Genomic DNA, 17,232 nt, shown 5'->3' on the forward strand with positions numbered 1-17,232 from the left:
GTCTGGCATATGTATATCATATAGTCTTATTACCTCACATTTCATTGAACATGGTATTAGTAAAAATACAGTATTTCACATAATTAAGTATGGTATTAGCCTATACACCTATATACATGAATTTTGGTGGTTACATAAAGTATATTTATGCGTTTGGTTACTAAAAACAATGGCAGGCATGAATTCAGATGAGGGAACTCTTACCCAGCTAAGTGACTTAAGTTTTATTGGCAAGAAGAGTATGGCTGGCACAAAACCCATGCCAGAACTCCACAAACCTTAGTTTTTTCCTATTTGAAAACATCAGCACACTAAATATTGCATCTCATATACATCATAAAGTGTTAAATTACAGTAAGTGGCCTTAAGGCATTACTGTATATTTTAAAGTAATTGTCTCAGGATAATAACTGTATTAAAATCCAGCATGCTATCTCACTTTAGAAAACTGTATGTTAGACACAGAGATACACACACAAAATGGCTATAAAATTTCCAATGGAGGAGCAGTAAAATTTCAGATGTAAGCACTAAGTGCAAGAAAATTGCTACTGTTTTAGCAGTGTGCAAAGGACAAAAGTGCTAGATGTTAAAAAACAAGCCAAGATGCAGCCACACTGTCAGAAGACAGCACAGCATGGCACACAGATGTGAAGAACTCATTCCGTGTGTTTTTGTTTGTTCTGATTTATTTATAACTTCCAATAAATTAACTATTCCCCAAAGGCAATCTGGAAGGAACGACTAGATTTGTATCACACTGAGCAAGAAACAGGGTGTTTAATAACATAGGTGTCGGTTGGTCTTAACAAGCAGAAGACAAGGATTCTTGGACAAGTTCATGAAAAATCCGCAACAGAAACAACTACAGGTAGATGGGAACATTTCTTTGCAACATGCTAAAGCTAGCTTCTGATCCCAACGTGCCTGAACTACAGATCAGCAAAGAAAAAATAATCACAATCTTCAATATGGTAGGGTGTGTGTTACTATGAAGAATTTTACTTTTGCCCAACACATTAAATTTAACTGGTCAGCCAGGCCAGTTCAAGGGATACAATCCAAAATGCCCAAGAATCTGATGTGGTAAAATGCATTATTTGAGTAGACACTTTGATGTGTGCTTCCCCATTCTGACTATACGACATTGCTGTAGAGAAGTAATTCTTGAGAATATTAAGCCCAGTGTTTTCTACCCTAAACAATGCTTGCCTAAAACTGGCAGCAGAAGTCAAACTGCCTACAGATTTTATAATGGAAGATATGTTCCCTGCTGATCTGGTTCTATGTAGTAGGGTAGAGACACATAGGCAGAAGAAATAGGCAAGCACATTTAGTTTAAAATCTGGATGGGATTGGGTATTTAGCCCACAGGTTAAGATGCCCAGCCCCCACAGCAGGTATTTCTGGGGTCAGTGTCTGAGTTGAACTCCCGGCTAATGTGGATCCTGGGAGACAGGGATTGTGGTCATGACAGACCTGGACTGAGTCCTGGCTCCTGCCCTTACTCCAGCTGTTGTGCGCAACTGGAGAGTAATCAACAGATGGGAGCTCTGCCTCTCTTGCGTCTTTCTCAAGACCAATCAATCGACAGATCAACTGATCCTGAAGAGTAGCTCTTACATGCACTCCCAAATGAAGAACACCGGTCCACTGGATCAGAGAACAACAAGCGAGACATCTGTCCTCTGGTCTCCTCGTAGGAGACATATGCTAACAACAGAGTCCATATTTGGTTTTACATGCTGCACAGATTGACCTTGCATTGGATCCTCCTGGCAGCTCTGTCAGGTAGCTGCTGTCATCCCTACAGTTCACAGGAGGAAACAAAAGACCTGGTAGAGAAGGCTCATGCACTCAGAGCTGACTCTGGGATTAGAACCCAATGTTAGCCTTTAAAACTGGTTGAAATGAGCTGGAAAAAGGGAAGAGCCCAGTCAAGAGAGATCAATTGCATGTTTTATATTTAGCAAAACCATGGGCAAGTTTGAAAACCAGGCATCATTAACATTCTCCTAGGAAAACCAGTAATGCCTGCCATAGTTGTCTACAAACGCCTCGTGGTACATCTAAACATCCAAATGATTCTGCTTGGGCCTGAAAACTGCCTGCGCAGCTAATACTGTAAACTCCTCAACCCACAATAACAAATTAAACACGCAGAGGGAAACGTATTTCCCCTCTCATTTTCCCCTCCTCCCCACTTTCTGGAATATAATGACCCAATTTTTCAGTCAAGCAAAATATAGTAATAGAAACTAACTGGAACATTATGAATGTTAACACAGTATTATCAATATGGCTTATGTGATATGACTGAACATTTTTATACTGACACTGCTTCATTTTATTAACCACCCTGCTATCATAAACACCATGGCTGGTGAATATTTGCATTTTAAGTGATTTTCTATTGGTAAAAAAATTTCATTCCTTAAAAAAATTTATAGGTTGTAATCTCTGAATACAGAGCTGGCAGAAGGCCTTGCCAAGAGCATATTCATTGCTTTGCATGCAACTAAAGCAACATAAATAACACATATTTTTCAGAGATATTGCTCACATGCAAAATTTGTATGTAAAATGCAATCCATCAATATTGCTTGTCACCAAACTAATGTTCAGAAACTGACAAGAATAAATGTGAGCTTTAAACAAAAAAGTGAACTAAGAGCCATCTACCGTATCTATTTGAATAGATTATGTCAGGGTATAAAAATACATTAAATACCTTTAACTACCAATTCTGCATAGTTTGATATCCCAACACCTCCTTCGGTGCGAATCATGCAGCGGTACTTTCCAGCGTCTCGTTTTGTTGTGTTCACAACATTAAATGAAGCGATGAATCTTCGGGAACTCGTCACCTTTATTTCCTTCAGGGGAGCGTCACGCACGTCAATGCCCTGTAGCAGTGGGGGTGGGGAAGAACAAAAAGAGTCGGAGTCAGCTAGTCACGTGATGGGGTATTACCAACACTATGTTCATGCAGATGTTGGTTCAGCTGTTCACTGCCCGTAGGCAGTTGTTTCTGCAGCACGCCTGGCCAGGAATAAGAAATTCTGCCATGGATCAATAAAGATTAAGGGATGTTAAGTGCACAGAAAGGTCTTGTGTTGGTCCCTTCAAGTTATTAATTAAATTCAATTACATTTAATTAGAGAGGGAAAAAGCATATGGTAAAATTATTCGTGATGCCCCAAAAGTATCAGGATTCAGCCATTTATTTTTCTTAGAAATTTATTTATATTTGGTATGGCAGATTTATAAAGAAATACAGACAGAAAGATCCTTCATCTGCTGGCTCACTCCCTAAGTAGCCACAACAGCTGGAGCTAAGCTGATCTGAAGCTAACAGCCAGGAGCCAACAGCCAGAATCTTCTTTCAGGTTTCCCACATGGGTACAAGGCTCCAACGCTTTGGGCCAGCCTCGACTGCTTTCCCAGGCCAAAAGCAGGGAACTGGATGGGAACTGAAACACCTGGACACAAATTGGTACTCATATGTGATCCCGGAATAGCAAGGTAAGGATTTACTAATTGAGTTATCATTCTAGTCCCAGCATTTGGTCATTTCGTAACACTTTCAAGCTCAATTAAGAAACAAATCTAATTCACTTGCTAACCTAATGACCTCATCTATATATATATATTTTTTTTTCAAAAACAAAAAGAGTAATTTTAAAATATACATCAGGAACCAGCATATTGTCTATTGAGTAGGCCTAGAGGACTAATCCTAGGTTGATGACTATTTTCTTCTACATACAGAAACCAAGTGGAATTAAAGGCTTGATAGTATGAGTTGATACCAAAATACTATCAAGCTGTCACTACACTCACAGTCCCAGAATGACATAAAGCAGGGTCCACTGCAGGGCACTTCTGTCTTATTGAGCTCATAAACTAATAAACCTTGGGGTTATAAACACTTGAAAAACTTGAGTAATGCTCAAGAGAAGCCCACCGTGATCAGGAAGGAAGTGATCTTCAACAGGTTGCATTAGCAGACAGCGACGGATACAACCTTCAAGGCTCCTGCCTGATGCCCAACACTATGCCAGCTACTCACCCAGAAACCACTCTTGGGATGCCAAGCATGTGCTTTCACTGCATCAAGACACCAAGTTCACAAAGAGTGAACCAGAGAAAAGTGTTGCTGCTCACAGAGTGATTCTCCTGACGGAGCGCCACTGGCTGGGACTGGACACATGAGTACAAATGGTGGCAGCAGGGACATCAAGGTGTCCGGAGGAGGCCTGATGTAAGTCAGTCGCAGATCTTCGGGCTGCGAGAGGCAGGTCTGAGAAACTGACTAGTGAACTGAGATGCAGGGCAAGGAGATGTCAACTCAGCACAGCAAGAAGGTGGGGACGAAGGAGACTCCAATCACAGGGAACAGCACAGGAAGGGCTGCAGCTTTTGAATGAATTTGAGGCAGCCAGTGGGACTGGGGCAGGTGGCTAGACTACTGTGTGTTCAAGGATTTACATTAAAACGTTTACATTTATAGCCACAGAATTGCTAGGCAAAAAGGAATAAAGCAACTCTGAACCACTGGTGATTTCTGTTACGTAAAGTACTCTAAAAGCTTTTATCTGTCATGTATACTTTTTCCAAATATCCTAACAGACAGTAGTTAGCTTAAGCATGTGATTGCTCATAGACATTCACAGAGCCTCACTTCCTTCCCCTGCAAAGAGGAGATGACAGGACCCGCTTTCCGTGGTGTTACCAGAAATAAGGACAGCTGCAAGAACACTTGCCTGTCTCACACAGCCCTACACAAGCTTAGGATCAACTTGTAAATTCAAGGAGAAAGGCAACAAAGCAATCAACAGAGGATCTTTAAGAAAACTGAGACTGCAGCATACAGCTCCGTGTGCGAGGACAATGGGCTTGCTGACATTGAAGCACGAAATTAAACAGACTCACCCTCCCAGTCACAGGCTGCACTAGAGAGCCACCAGGCCTCCCGCTTGCTGGGTCCTGCTGTGAAACTCACAGGAAGGCGGAACGGGTCCTCCAGACAGGAGGCTCCACACAGAAAGGGTGGGCAACGCATACTCAGGGCTTCCTCCCAGTCTCCTAAGCCTGAGCAGTGAGAAGCCAGTGCTACTCTAGCAGAATTCCTGCCACATGGAAGGAAACATCAGGTAAGGGGAAAGAAGAGTTCCACCAGCAATATCTTCAGTATCATTTGTAAAAACAGTCTTGTTTACAATATGCCAACTCATAAGTCAGAATATGAAATTCCACATGTGTCTTGCATGTGTGTGCTTTGCCAGATATCTTAAATAAGATTTCAGGGAAAGCATGAATAAAAGAAATTTAACTCATTATGCTGCATGCATTCAGTATCTAACACCCCTTCCCAAAAGTAACCAATCAGATTCTCCCAGCAGGAGTAACCTGAGACCTGCTACTCTATACAATTAAGTTTGTCTTTTTTCAAACTGAAAAAAGAGTCTATCCTGTGAGTTTTGTCAGAAAATAATGAAACGTTAAAGAAAAGCAGATGCCATATTTCAAAGAGTTTTTTCTTTTAATTAACAAAACCAACAGGAATGCCATGTTTAATAACATGAATCTTTTATTTAAGTTATTTTTTTAAAGATTTATTTTTTATTGGAAAGGTGGATATATAGAGAGGAGAGACAGAGAGGAAGATCTTCCATCCAATGATTCACTCCCCAGGTGGCTGCATCGGCTGGAGCTGAGCCAATCCGAAGCCAGGAGCCTCTTCGGGGTCTCCCATGCGGGTGCAGGGTCCCAAACCTTTGGACCATCCTCGACTGCCTTCCCAGGCCACAGGCAGGGAGCTGGATGGGAAGCGGGGCTGCCGGGATTAGAACCAGCACCCATGTGGGATCCCGGGCATGCAAGGCGAGGACTTTAACCACTTGCGCCACTGCGCTGAGCCCAAGAGTTATTTATTTTTATTACAAAGTCAGATATACAGAGAGGAGGAGAAACAGAGAGGAAGATCTTCCATCCGATGATTCACTCCCCAAGTGAGCACAACAGCCAGTGCTATGCCAATCCGAAGCTAGGAGCCATGAATTTCTTCCAGGTCTCCCACACGGGTAGAGGATCCTAAAGGTTGGCCTGTCCTCAACTGCTTTCCCAGGCCACAAGCAGGGAGCTGGATGGGAAGTGGAGCTGCCAGGATTAGAACCTGCACCCAGGCCCGGCGCAGTGGCGCAAGTGGTTAAGGTCCTCGCCTTGCACACCCCCGGGATCCCATATGGGCGCCGGTTCTATCCCGGCAGCCCTGCTTCCCTTCCAGCTCCCTGCCTGTGGCCTGGGAAGGCAGTCGAGGACGGCTCAAAGCTTTGGGACCCTGCACCCGCGTGGGAGACCCCGAAGAGGCTCCTGGCTTCGGATCGGCATAGCATCGGCCATTGCGCTCACTTGGGGAGTGAATCATCGGAGGGAAGATCTTCCTCTCTGTCTCTCCTCTCTGTATATCTGCCTTTCCAATAAAAAAAAATAATAATAGAACCCGCACCCATATGGGATACCAGCGTGTTCAAGGCAAGGACTTTAGCAGCTAGGCCACTGTCCTGGGCCCTAATAACATGGATCTTTCTGAAGACAGGTAGATCAACTAACTTGAAAAGCATATATGTAGAGAGAATATCTTCCTTTGGCTAATTTACTTCTCAACTGGCTGCAACAGTAGGGGCTGGCCGAGGCAAAAGCCAGGACTGGAGCTCTGCTGCCTCCCAAGTGCATTGGCAGGGAGCTGGACTGGAAGTGGAACAGCCAGAACTCAAACTGGTGCTGCAATGTGGGATGCTGGCATCACAAGCAGGGACTTCAATCCACTGTGTCACAATGTCGGTCCCAGAATGGGCAGCTTTTAAAATCACTGTTAACACAGAGAGTCAACTTCATTTTTATGAGAGACGTTACACAACGAGGAAAAACCAAGCTCTGCCTACTGTCCAGCTTAGGATCCACACATCATTACCAACGCACACATCTTGCTTCCAGCTGAAGGTCATTTTGCATTAATAATCCTCATGTACAGGTGTGTGTTCCAACCCTCACTGAACTGATATTCTTTGACTATGTTTTATGGGGTACACATTTTAACATACGTCACTGAACTAACCATCTGGACAGGTGAGAGCAATGATCACAATCCAGAGTGGTGAACAGCCTCCCTGTCTGCACAGAGGAAGTGGGGAATAACTGGGGCTGGTGTCTGCACAGGAGTCCCTGCAAGAACTCTGGGCAAGACAGGAAGAGTGCAGGCCAGAGAGTGGGAGGAGCTGTGCAAGAGTCAGCAGTCACTGGAGCACATGTGACTCCAGGACAAGTGTCAGCCAGTCCATGTGATTAATACAGAAACAACAGGGGAACAGGACAGGAAAAGAGGCGATCCAAGAAGCTCTCTATGGATCAGCCAAGGACTATGATAATATTGAGGACAACAGCTTCCCTAGAAGGAGTGGAAGGGCTATGGACAATCAGTGATAAAAAAGCCCAATAGTGTGAAAAGGACAATGGATGTCCTGAAATTTGTATTTATTAATTTTCAGAAACCATGGTAACAATTGGCAGAGGAATGACAGAGAAAGATTAAAAAGATATTTAGAAAAGAAAGTCAATGAAAAACATAAGATATACATAAGTGTGTGTATACATACATGCAACTTTTCTCTAGGAGATCACAGATTTCCAAGGTATGGGGTTGTGTATCATGCATTATAACAAAGTAGAACTCAATAAATATTTGCTGCTGACTGTAAGAAGCACAGCACAGTGGGAAAAGTGTCCCATTGCTAGAAAAGGAAAATGAGGTTCTGTAAAAATCACAAATATTTACTCCAAACCCTAAAACTCATGATAACAAATCTTTATTTTCAAAGGAGACCAACAGGGAAAAGGAAACTTCATATTGTGGGTCTTTTACTTATCAACATTGCCTAGTATTATCAGGATTTTGGTAGGCAAAATAAGGACCCTCTAATCTCTGAAACCTTGAAGGTAACATGCATGGCAAATGGATTTGCATTGGAAAGATGTTGGACTATCTAGGGGTGCTAGATTTTCTGGGGCTGGGAAGAGTTTAATTCCAAGGATTTTCCAAGTGTTGTGATCACAGACGCAGAAAGTGGAGTGATGAGCTTTGATGAAGATGGAAGAAGGGACCAGCTGTCAAGAAATAATGAAAGTCTCTAGAGAGCTGGGAAAGGCGAGGAATACATGGTTCCCTATCATTTCCAGAAGGAGCCAACTCTGTTCCCAATCTAAAAACTTCTGACCCACAAAAGTCAAATATAATATAGCCACTAAGTCTATGGTGGTTTGTTATAGCAACAATATTGAACATTAGGACAACACAAAGTTTGTGGCTTTCTGTAGACATTCAGTAGTGATGCATCCTGATCTGCCAGCACCACACAGCAAACCTAGCTGTGTCAGATCTGCACTGCCAAGAATTCTACATGAGAATTATCACTGGAAATACAAGTACAAAACTGAAGGAACCACACTTGTCAATGTCAAAACTTACTGCAAAGCTCCAGGAATCAGAAGGACATTGTAGTACTGGCCTCAGGTCAGACATAAACCAACTCAACAGAATAGAATCCTTGCGACAAATCCTCACAAATGGGTTTGAGTGTTTTTCAAGAACAGTGCAGTACCGTTCAATAGAGAAAGGACAGTGATCTAAAAAAAATTATGCTGGGTGAACCATATATCCACATGCAAAATAATAGTGTGGCAATTTTGCCACACATCATGTGAAAAAGAAATTCAAAATGGATCAAATACTTCCACTTGCAAGCGACAGCCATAAATGGCTGAGAACATACGTAAGACATTTCAGGTGAGCTTGCATTTGGAATTGATTTCTCCATTTGGGATTGATGTGAAAGTCACACAGGTATATCTGCCTTTATCAAAATATTTTGGTGGTGATGCTTGATTAAAAACCTTATAAGGCATTAAGATCCAGAATAGTTTAACTCAAAAATGGAATAAAGAACTTAAGTATCTCTGAAGAAAATACACTCATATAAATGGCCAAAAAGCACAACAAAAAGTGGCTTCACGTTATATCATCAGGCACTAGGGCAGTGAAAACCAAAACCATAGTGAGATGCCAGTTCATAACTGGTAAAACTGCTACAGTGTGCCTACTAGCCCTTTAAAAACAAAGGAAAGAAAGAAAAGAAAACAGGTGTTGTTGAACTAAACAGAAACTGCAGGGCTGTGCATTGATGCTGTGGCTAATGCAACTCCTATGGAAAGGAGTTAAGCAATTACTCAAAATGGTAATCATAAAATCATTTTTTTCCCCAGTAATTGTGTGTGATCCCAGAGAACAACAGTTCCTAAAACTGCCACTCAAAGTACTTCAAATAGCCAAAAGTTGGATTAACCTGTATTCCAGCAACAGAAGAATAAATCAGTGTGGTATAATGAATGAATATAAATATAACAGAATATTACTCTTCCTTCGAAAGGAAGGAAATTCTGACATGCTACAACATAGATGAACCTAAGAGGTATTACATTGGGCATAACAGACAAGTCACAGACACAATTATTATATATAATTTACTTATGTGATAGTTCTAAAACAGGAGGATTCACAGAGAATGGGATGGAATGGCGGTTTATCAATGTTAAGGTGCAAGAGGTGGGGATTTGTTTCAGGCTATGAGAAAATTTCGCAATGGGCAGTGGTAATAGAGAAATAATATTGTGAATGAACTTAGTACCACTTACGAGAGACCAGCATTGCAGTATATTTTAATGCTGTACATATTTTCCCACAGTTGAGCTGGCAGCTCAACTGCATAAACTTTGAGTTTTGCAACTGCATTTGAAGACTTTCCCAGAACAATCGGGATGCAGTTATAAGTACAATCAATTGGAAAATACACTTGGTGAGAGAATAAGGGCACACATAGACCTGCTATGTCCTTGCACAGACTGAAGAGGAAACCCAGAGAGAGAGGAACAGCAAGAGGATCCAGATGGCAGGCGGTTCTGGATGTGCACGAGGCCTCTGCCACGCTGATGTCCTGGCATGCTGTGGGTCTGCACAGAGGATGTGCCTCCTTTCCATAAAGCAACCTTAAATCACATGGCTCCAGCAGAAATAGCCTCCTAATAGAAAGGGCAAAAATTTTAAGAACTGAATAGTCCCAGCATTCAGAAATGGGCATCATCTGTACTTTAGTATACTGCAGTTCATTTTTTCTATGTTATATATTTTTAATTTGAATGAGTTTGAAATTGTGGCCCCAAATAGGCAGAAAGGTTTAAATCTTTGTTCAAACTTCCTGTCATATATTTGGAATTTTTCCTATTGTTAGTTGTAAAGCCATGCTTTTAAATGTTTTTATGTTTTATGATTAAAATCATTATTTATGCATTGTCCTTTTGCTCCAGACTTTGATTTTGATCTTTCACTATTGTGAATGATATTAAGACAGTATCTATGGTGGATTTTAGGAGGTGAAATTATTAGGCCAAATGAAATAAAAATTTGCAAGTTTTAATGAGTAACAAAATTTCTACAGAATTAATACTCATAAATCCATTAGTTTTTAACTTATTTTTGATTGACAAACAAAAATTATATATATTTAAATAAGAACTCTATTTTTAAGTGTTCATAACAGTATTGCTATTTGTTCTTACGACATTACATGGCTTTTACAAAACAAGATCACTGTCTTTCCAGAGAGCATTTTTAAAATACAATGAATCTTATTTTCAATGCTTTCAAAAATGGAAAACTCTTGTCATTTTTGAGATGCTGTCTATACTGATTTCTTTCTGTAGGACAAGGACATTCCTTGAAATTCGTACCTTCAATAGCTCTAAGAGATTATTTCTCAAAATAGAATATACAAGCCAAACTAAGTAATATTAAGTGTACTTGAGATACTTTAAGAAAAGTACTTGTAGTACTACTGAAATATGTGCTTAGAGTTAGGGATGCATAGCAATATTTAAATATCTATAAGCTTAATCAGATGGATGCATATCATTTAAATTGGTGACATAGAGAATCCCATGGGAAACAGGAACTGGAATTGCAGCATGAAGATGGGCAACCAGTGGGGTATAGGGTGAGGTAAATGAAATGTACAGAGAACAAACTAAGAGAGGCTTCAGGGGTATGAGAGAAAGACTGAAAAAAATAAAGAAGAAATAAAAGGGAGAGATGTTCAGAGAATAGAGGGATAGACCACATAGCACAGGTGCAGAAGCACGGGAGGGGAGTGTGGAAAGGAAAGGAGCAGGTGGAAGCAGGCACAAGCAGATGCGCAGAAGCAGACCTAGTGCTCACATGCTTGAGGGAAGGTGAAACCGACGCTGGAAGCAGATCCAGCCCTTGGGAGACTTCATCTTCTTTTCTTTACACTTAGTAAACTGAGTCTCCTTGTTTCTTGACTCTGGGAACACTGTCAGGTTCAACAGTAACTTTGGATTCTCAATTGTCCCATTTACCAGAAGACATCCTTTAGGGGTAATCCACATCTAAGTGAAAGGAGAAATGAGGGATGGTCCTCAAAGTACTGTGTGTGTAGGCAGGGGAGGGAACCGGGGCTAGAGAGAGGCAGAGAGGAGAGAAAGGAGGGAGGGAGAGCTGTCACCTTGTTAGTGAAGGAGAACCCTTCCACAGGCAGGTACACTCTTAATGTCTGCAGCAGGCAGGGCTGGGTCAGGGCAAAGCTAAGAGTCAGGAACCCAATGTGGGCCTTCTTCACACGTGACAGGAACCCATTAAGAAAACCCCAAGTCATCATTCAGGCTGCTCATGAACAGCAAGCTGGACCTGAAGGGCACCACTCCACCAAACACTTGCAACAAAAGAATCTCTTTGTGGTACAGGAAGACAAACAACCCACTTTCTCATTCATCTATGAACATTTAAGTTGATCTTTTACAAGCAGAGAGCAGGTGCTGAAGCCTGTGAAGGAAGGGGATGGGACAGAGTGGAGACAAGGAGGTCCAAAACAGAGTTAGGAGGAATGTGGTCCAATGTGCCACAGCACAGCGGAGTCACTCTGGTTTCCAACAATTTATCACATATTTTATAAAGAGCCAGAATACAGTTCAAAGGCTCCCAGCACAAAGAAATGATGAATGGTTAGGTAGATGAAAACACTAATTATCTTGATTTGCCCACATTCCTTAAGTCAAATGCAATGATCAATTTCATTAAAGGAAATAAAATATCAGTAGAGGTGGTTCCTCTCCTCCCTGTGCTGGGCACAGTGGCCTGCAGGGGTCTGTCCCCAACCCTTGCTCTCTGCAGTACTGAAGTAGGTTTGCTCAGAGGATCACAAGAAGGACCTGGAAGAGCCTGTGCCTTGGGCAGAAAAGCCAGTAAGTGTGCAGATAGGAGCCGCAATGGAAGGTCAAGGTCCTTGGACTGAATACAAGCCCCCTGGCTCTTGTCTGAAATTTGAAAGCTTTGGGGCAAAATGGGGTTCAGAATTCAGAAAGACAGCACTCTCAAGAGATTCTAGTCCAGCATCCCATATCCAGACACACGGATGTTTCCATATTAAACCCAGGAATATTAACACTACACAAAAGAGGGATAGGGTGGGGGAGAGAGAGAGAGAGAGAGAGAGAGAGAGAGAGAGAGAGACTAGATAGCTTCATATCCAATAAGGGAGTCCTGCCACTGAATGCACTACAGAAGCAGGCGACTTTGATACTAAATTAGATAGGAGAAAGCTTCGGTTTGCAAACTTTGGAAGAAAGGTTGAGGTAGACAGAAGACCCCCAAGAGGACGCACAGCCAGTCGTTCCCAATCACACCCCCGTACTGCTCTGCCTGGGCCTGTATTCTGTACAGGCTAACTCCACCCCACCCCCATCCCTAAACACTGGCCCCAAGCTATTCCTTCCAACTCAGGTACTCTGCCCTGGACGTCCTGCCTTCTTCCTGGGGGGTTCTCCACTAACCCTCATAGTCAATTCCTTCACCACCTCCGATTCACTGCCAACTGCATTCTTCATGAGGTTTCCTCTGAATCCTGCAAAGTGGCGCCTTCTGGTATACCAGTGACTCTCTCTAACACAGGAGTGCTGCCTCCTGTACTTTCAGTGCTCAGTGTTATCCCCCTCCATTCTAGACTGCATTCTTTGCCAGCTGCTTCACTGCTGTATCTTTAGCACAAAAATCACACTTGCGGCCCAGTTTGGTAGCCTAGTGGTTGATGTCCTTGCCTTGTATGCTGGGATCCCATGAAGGTGCTGGTTCTGATCCCGGAAGCCCTGCTTCCCACACAGTATCCTGCTTGTGGCCCGGGAAAGCAGTTGAGGACAGCCAAGGCCTTGGGACCCTGCATCTGCATGAGAGACCATAGGAAGCTCCTGGCTCCTGGTTTCGGATTAGCGCAGCTTTGACCGTTGTTGCCCCTTGGGGAGTGAATCAGCAGATGGAAGATCTTCCCCTCTCTGACTCTCCTCTCTATATATCTGACTTTTCAATGGAAATAAATAAATCTTAAAAAAAAAGAAGACACAGGCCCAGCACGGTGGCGCAAGTGGTTAAGGTCCTCACCTTGCACCCCCGGGATCCCATATGGGCGCCAGTTCTAATTCCAGCAGCCCCGCTTCCCTTCCAGCTCCCTGCTTATTGCCTGGGAAAGCATTCGAGGATGGCCCAAAGCTTTGGGACCCTGCACCTGCGTGGGAGACCCAGAAGAGGCTCCTGGCTTCGGATCGGCATAGCATCGGCCGTTGTGCTCACTTGGGGAGTGAATCATTGGACGGAAGATCTTCCTCTCTGTCTTTCTTCTCTGTATATCCGCCTTTCCAATGAAAAAATAATAAAAATAAATGTTTAAAAAAAAACAAAAAACAAACAAACAAACAAACAAAAAGACACATTTGGAACACCTGGTATTTGTGTGTGCGTCCACAGTAGGGAAGGGAGCAGTGTCTGGTCGTGATAGCAAAAAGGATTTCAACATTGGATAGCTAAAATTAGTTGATTTGGGGGCCTGGTGTACTAACCTAGTGGCTAAAGCCCACACCTTGCATGTGCTGGGATCCCATATGGGCAATGGTTTGTATTCTGGGTGCTCCACTTCCCTTCCAGCTCCCTGCTTGTGGCCTGGGAAAGCAGTCAATGACGGCCCAAAGCCTTGGGACCCTGTTCCTCCATGGGAGACCCAAAAGAAGCTCCTGGCTCCTGGCTTTGGAACAGCTCTGGCCATTGGGGAGTGAACCAGGGGACGGAAGATCTTTTCCTGTATCTCCTTCTCTCTGTATATCTGCCTTTCCATTAAAAATAAATAAATCTTTTTAAAAAGTCAGTTGATTTTTTAAGAGGTCCTTTGATTTTTTTCAAGATTAACTCAGTTAATGCTAAGGTAGAGTGACAGAGAAAGAGGAACAGGGACAGATTTCCACCTGCTGCTTTATCTTCCCTCCACCCTTTATGGCCCCAATGGCGGGGGCTGGGCCAACTCCCAGTCAGGAGCTAAGAACTTCTTCTGGATCTCCCTTGTTGGGGAGAGGAGACCCAAACCCTTGGGCCATTATCTGTTGCCTTCCCTGGTGCCTTTATTAAGGAGGTGGATTGGAAGAGTAGCAGCTGCAACTGGAACTGGTGATCCTGTTGGATGCCTGCATAGCAGTTTAAGGTCTTTTAGTCTGTTCCCAGTTTCCCTTCCTTAGCCTGGAATTCAAATTGAAGTCCAGAATCTTCTACTGAAGTGGACATGCAGAAAGAGTGCTGAGTCTCCCCCGCCCTGAAACAGTAGCCAAAGAGTACATCACATCTAGAACCTTGAATAAGCTGCGTGTCTAGGAGCCTGAAGGGAACGTTCTGTTATTCTGGCAGAAAAAAAAAAATGGTTAAAAAAAAAAAAAACCTACACTGAGGAAAGATGGCAAACGTGTTAACTGCATTTCTCCCAATTTTCACAGAAAGAAACGGGTAGTCCTGACCCATACAGGGTGCACAGTATCCTTAATAGCATGATGAATGACAATGACAATGACCAAAATGGGGAAAGAGTTCCCCAGACTGTTCTCCACAATACCAGAGTTCATCCAGGACACGATTCCACGCAGAGCGTGGCAACTGAACATTCTGGGTTGTTCCAGAAATTGCATCCCGTTTTCATCTTTTGTTAACTTAATGAAACAACCATAATGACACTGCCTGAGAGAAAATGATCTTACTGGGTTAAATACAACTCTTTATGAAAGCTAGAGTATCTTTAAATGTGCACGCTTTCAATTTGAGCAAGCTAGAAAAATCCTGATAGTTATTTAAATTAGACTTACAACCCTCTTCATGCCACGGACTAACTCTAGGACTTCTAAATGAGCCGTAATTTACCAGCAAAAAAGATACATATTAAGTCTTTCAGAAATAGTTTTGCAATAATCAGAGCAATGATTGAAAGAAATTGAGGTCTGGGAAGTTAGCAGCACTTGCAGCAAATTCATCAATCTCAGGCATTTTGGAGCTGCTCGGCATGCGTGAGTTTGGAGGCAAGATGAGCCAGAGCACGTCTTCAGCCACACAGGTGGGGCTCCAACTGCACTTCCATTTCCTCAACAGTGGAAAGACTTTGCTTTAATCACACTCTATGTAAAAATTTACAGAAGGGGAACAAATTTCATATATAGCATATATTCAGCTTTAAGAACACGGTGACCTTTCCAATCCTCGCCTCCCTCCCTCTGACTCTCTGCTCCTTCCTTCCTTATGTTTCCTTAATTTTTACATGACATACCTTCAATATACTGCAGGTATATTCAATCACATGCTTAATCCTCCACTCAAAAGAATTCAACAGGCAGGAAGACCACTGAGCCTCAGGAATATCGACAAGGGTATGAACCAGAGCCAAATCTCAAGATGTCGGGTTTGTTCTTCTCCATCACATTTTTTTATTCTGAACATTAGTAACCACCAAGGAAGGGGAACTTTAGGATCTGAGTCTTTCGGAATCCAGCTTATTTTATAAACATAATGGTCTGCATCTATTTTGTTGTAAAAGGTAGGAGATTCCCATTGGCTTAACACGGGTTGAAATTCTTATTGTTGAGATCACTAACATTATCATCAGGGTTTTAGATAATGTTATTTGAAAAATCTTACATAAACACAGATGAATTGAACTCACAAGACCTATTTCAAAACCCTGTAAATTTTATTTTGGTAAGTTGGTATTGATCTTTCCTGTCTGGGCCATCATCAAGTTAACCCAATTATCTCTCAATTTGAAATACCAGAATCAGAAATTCTTCTTTATATCATCACATCCCATTAGCACATGTTGGCAAGCATACAAACACTTTAATTGCTAATGAATGAACTCACAGATACCAGGGATTTCAAAAATTCATGGAAATGGAATTAAAATTTAATTGTAGAAGTAATCCAGCTACTTAAAAAAAAAGGAAACAAACTGATCCAATTGGACCACTCTGAAACCCTTAATTATTATTTACGTACTTAAGACACAAATATCAAGAGCTTAGAACAACAGAAAAACAGTTTGAAATCTGTGACTGCAAAAGACATATATTAAGTGACATGACAAGCAGGCAATAAGCAAAACCGAAACCACGGGAAGCTACAGGATATATAATTTCAACAATAACAGTGAGCAGAACGCAGAGAAGAGAGTGGCTGGGGAACCTAAAGATGAAAGCACCTAAGAGATAAAATGTGAAATGTGCTGTGATCCAAATTGAAACAATCTGCTGGAACAAATGAAGTTGTAAGACAGGGAAATCTGAGAACTAGTTATTTTTGTTTTTGTCTTTGTTTATTTTCCTTTTGAATTGAACAGGGAGAGAGAATGAATCTTTTCTCTCCTCTAGTGCAGTGCTGGGCCAGACCTGAGAGCTGAGTCCTGAAGCAATCATCCGTTGTCCGCCAGAATGTGCAATCGCAGGCAACTGCATCAGAAGCAAGGAGCTGAGACTCAAGCCAGCAGTCCAGATGCTGACTTCACCACTGTGCCAAATGTTTGCCCTTAGTTGTTACGTTTTTTGGACTTATCTTTCAAAGCATAGGCTTGAAGCCACACTTGATCACCTACCAGGTTAGCATAACTTAAACTGCAGGAATGTTCATTACACTTTTTTTTTAAAGCTTTATTTATTTTTATTGGAAAGTCAGATATACAGTGAAGAGGAGAGACACAGAAGAAGATCTTCCATCTGATGATGGTCACTCCCCAAGTGACCGCAACAGCCGGTCCTGCG

The 17,232-nt window shown here is 42.3% G+C and overlaps 1 protein-coding gene across 3 annotated transcripts in view; it reads right to left on the reverse strand.

Annotated features, from left to right (window-relative positions):
* Positions 1-17,232, reverse strand: part of PTPRM (protein tyrosine phosphatase receptor type M) — a 773,655-nt gene that overhangs the window by 401,841 nt on the left and 354,582 nt on the right. For all 3 annotated transcript variants that reach the window (XM_040970558.1, XM_040970557.1, XM_040970559.1), the window contains one exon: positions 2,732-2,906. In XM_040970558.1, the coding sequence (XP_040826492.1) occupies positions 2,732-2,906 (175 nt within the window). The remainder of the gene's footprint in view (positions 1-2,731; positions 2,907-17,232) is intronic.

Source organism: Ochotona curzoniae, unplaced genomic scaffold (assembly GCF_017591425.1).
Source record: "Ochotona curzoniae isolate NIBS_2020 unplaced genomic scaffold, NIBS_Ocur_1.0 scaffold_4812, whole genome shotgun sequence".
NCBI lineage: Eukaryota > Metazoa > Chordata > Mammalia > Lagomorpha > Ochotonidae > Ochotona > Ochotona curzoniae.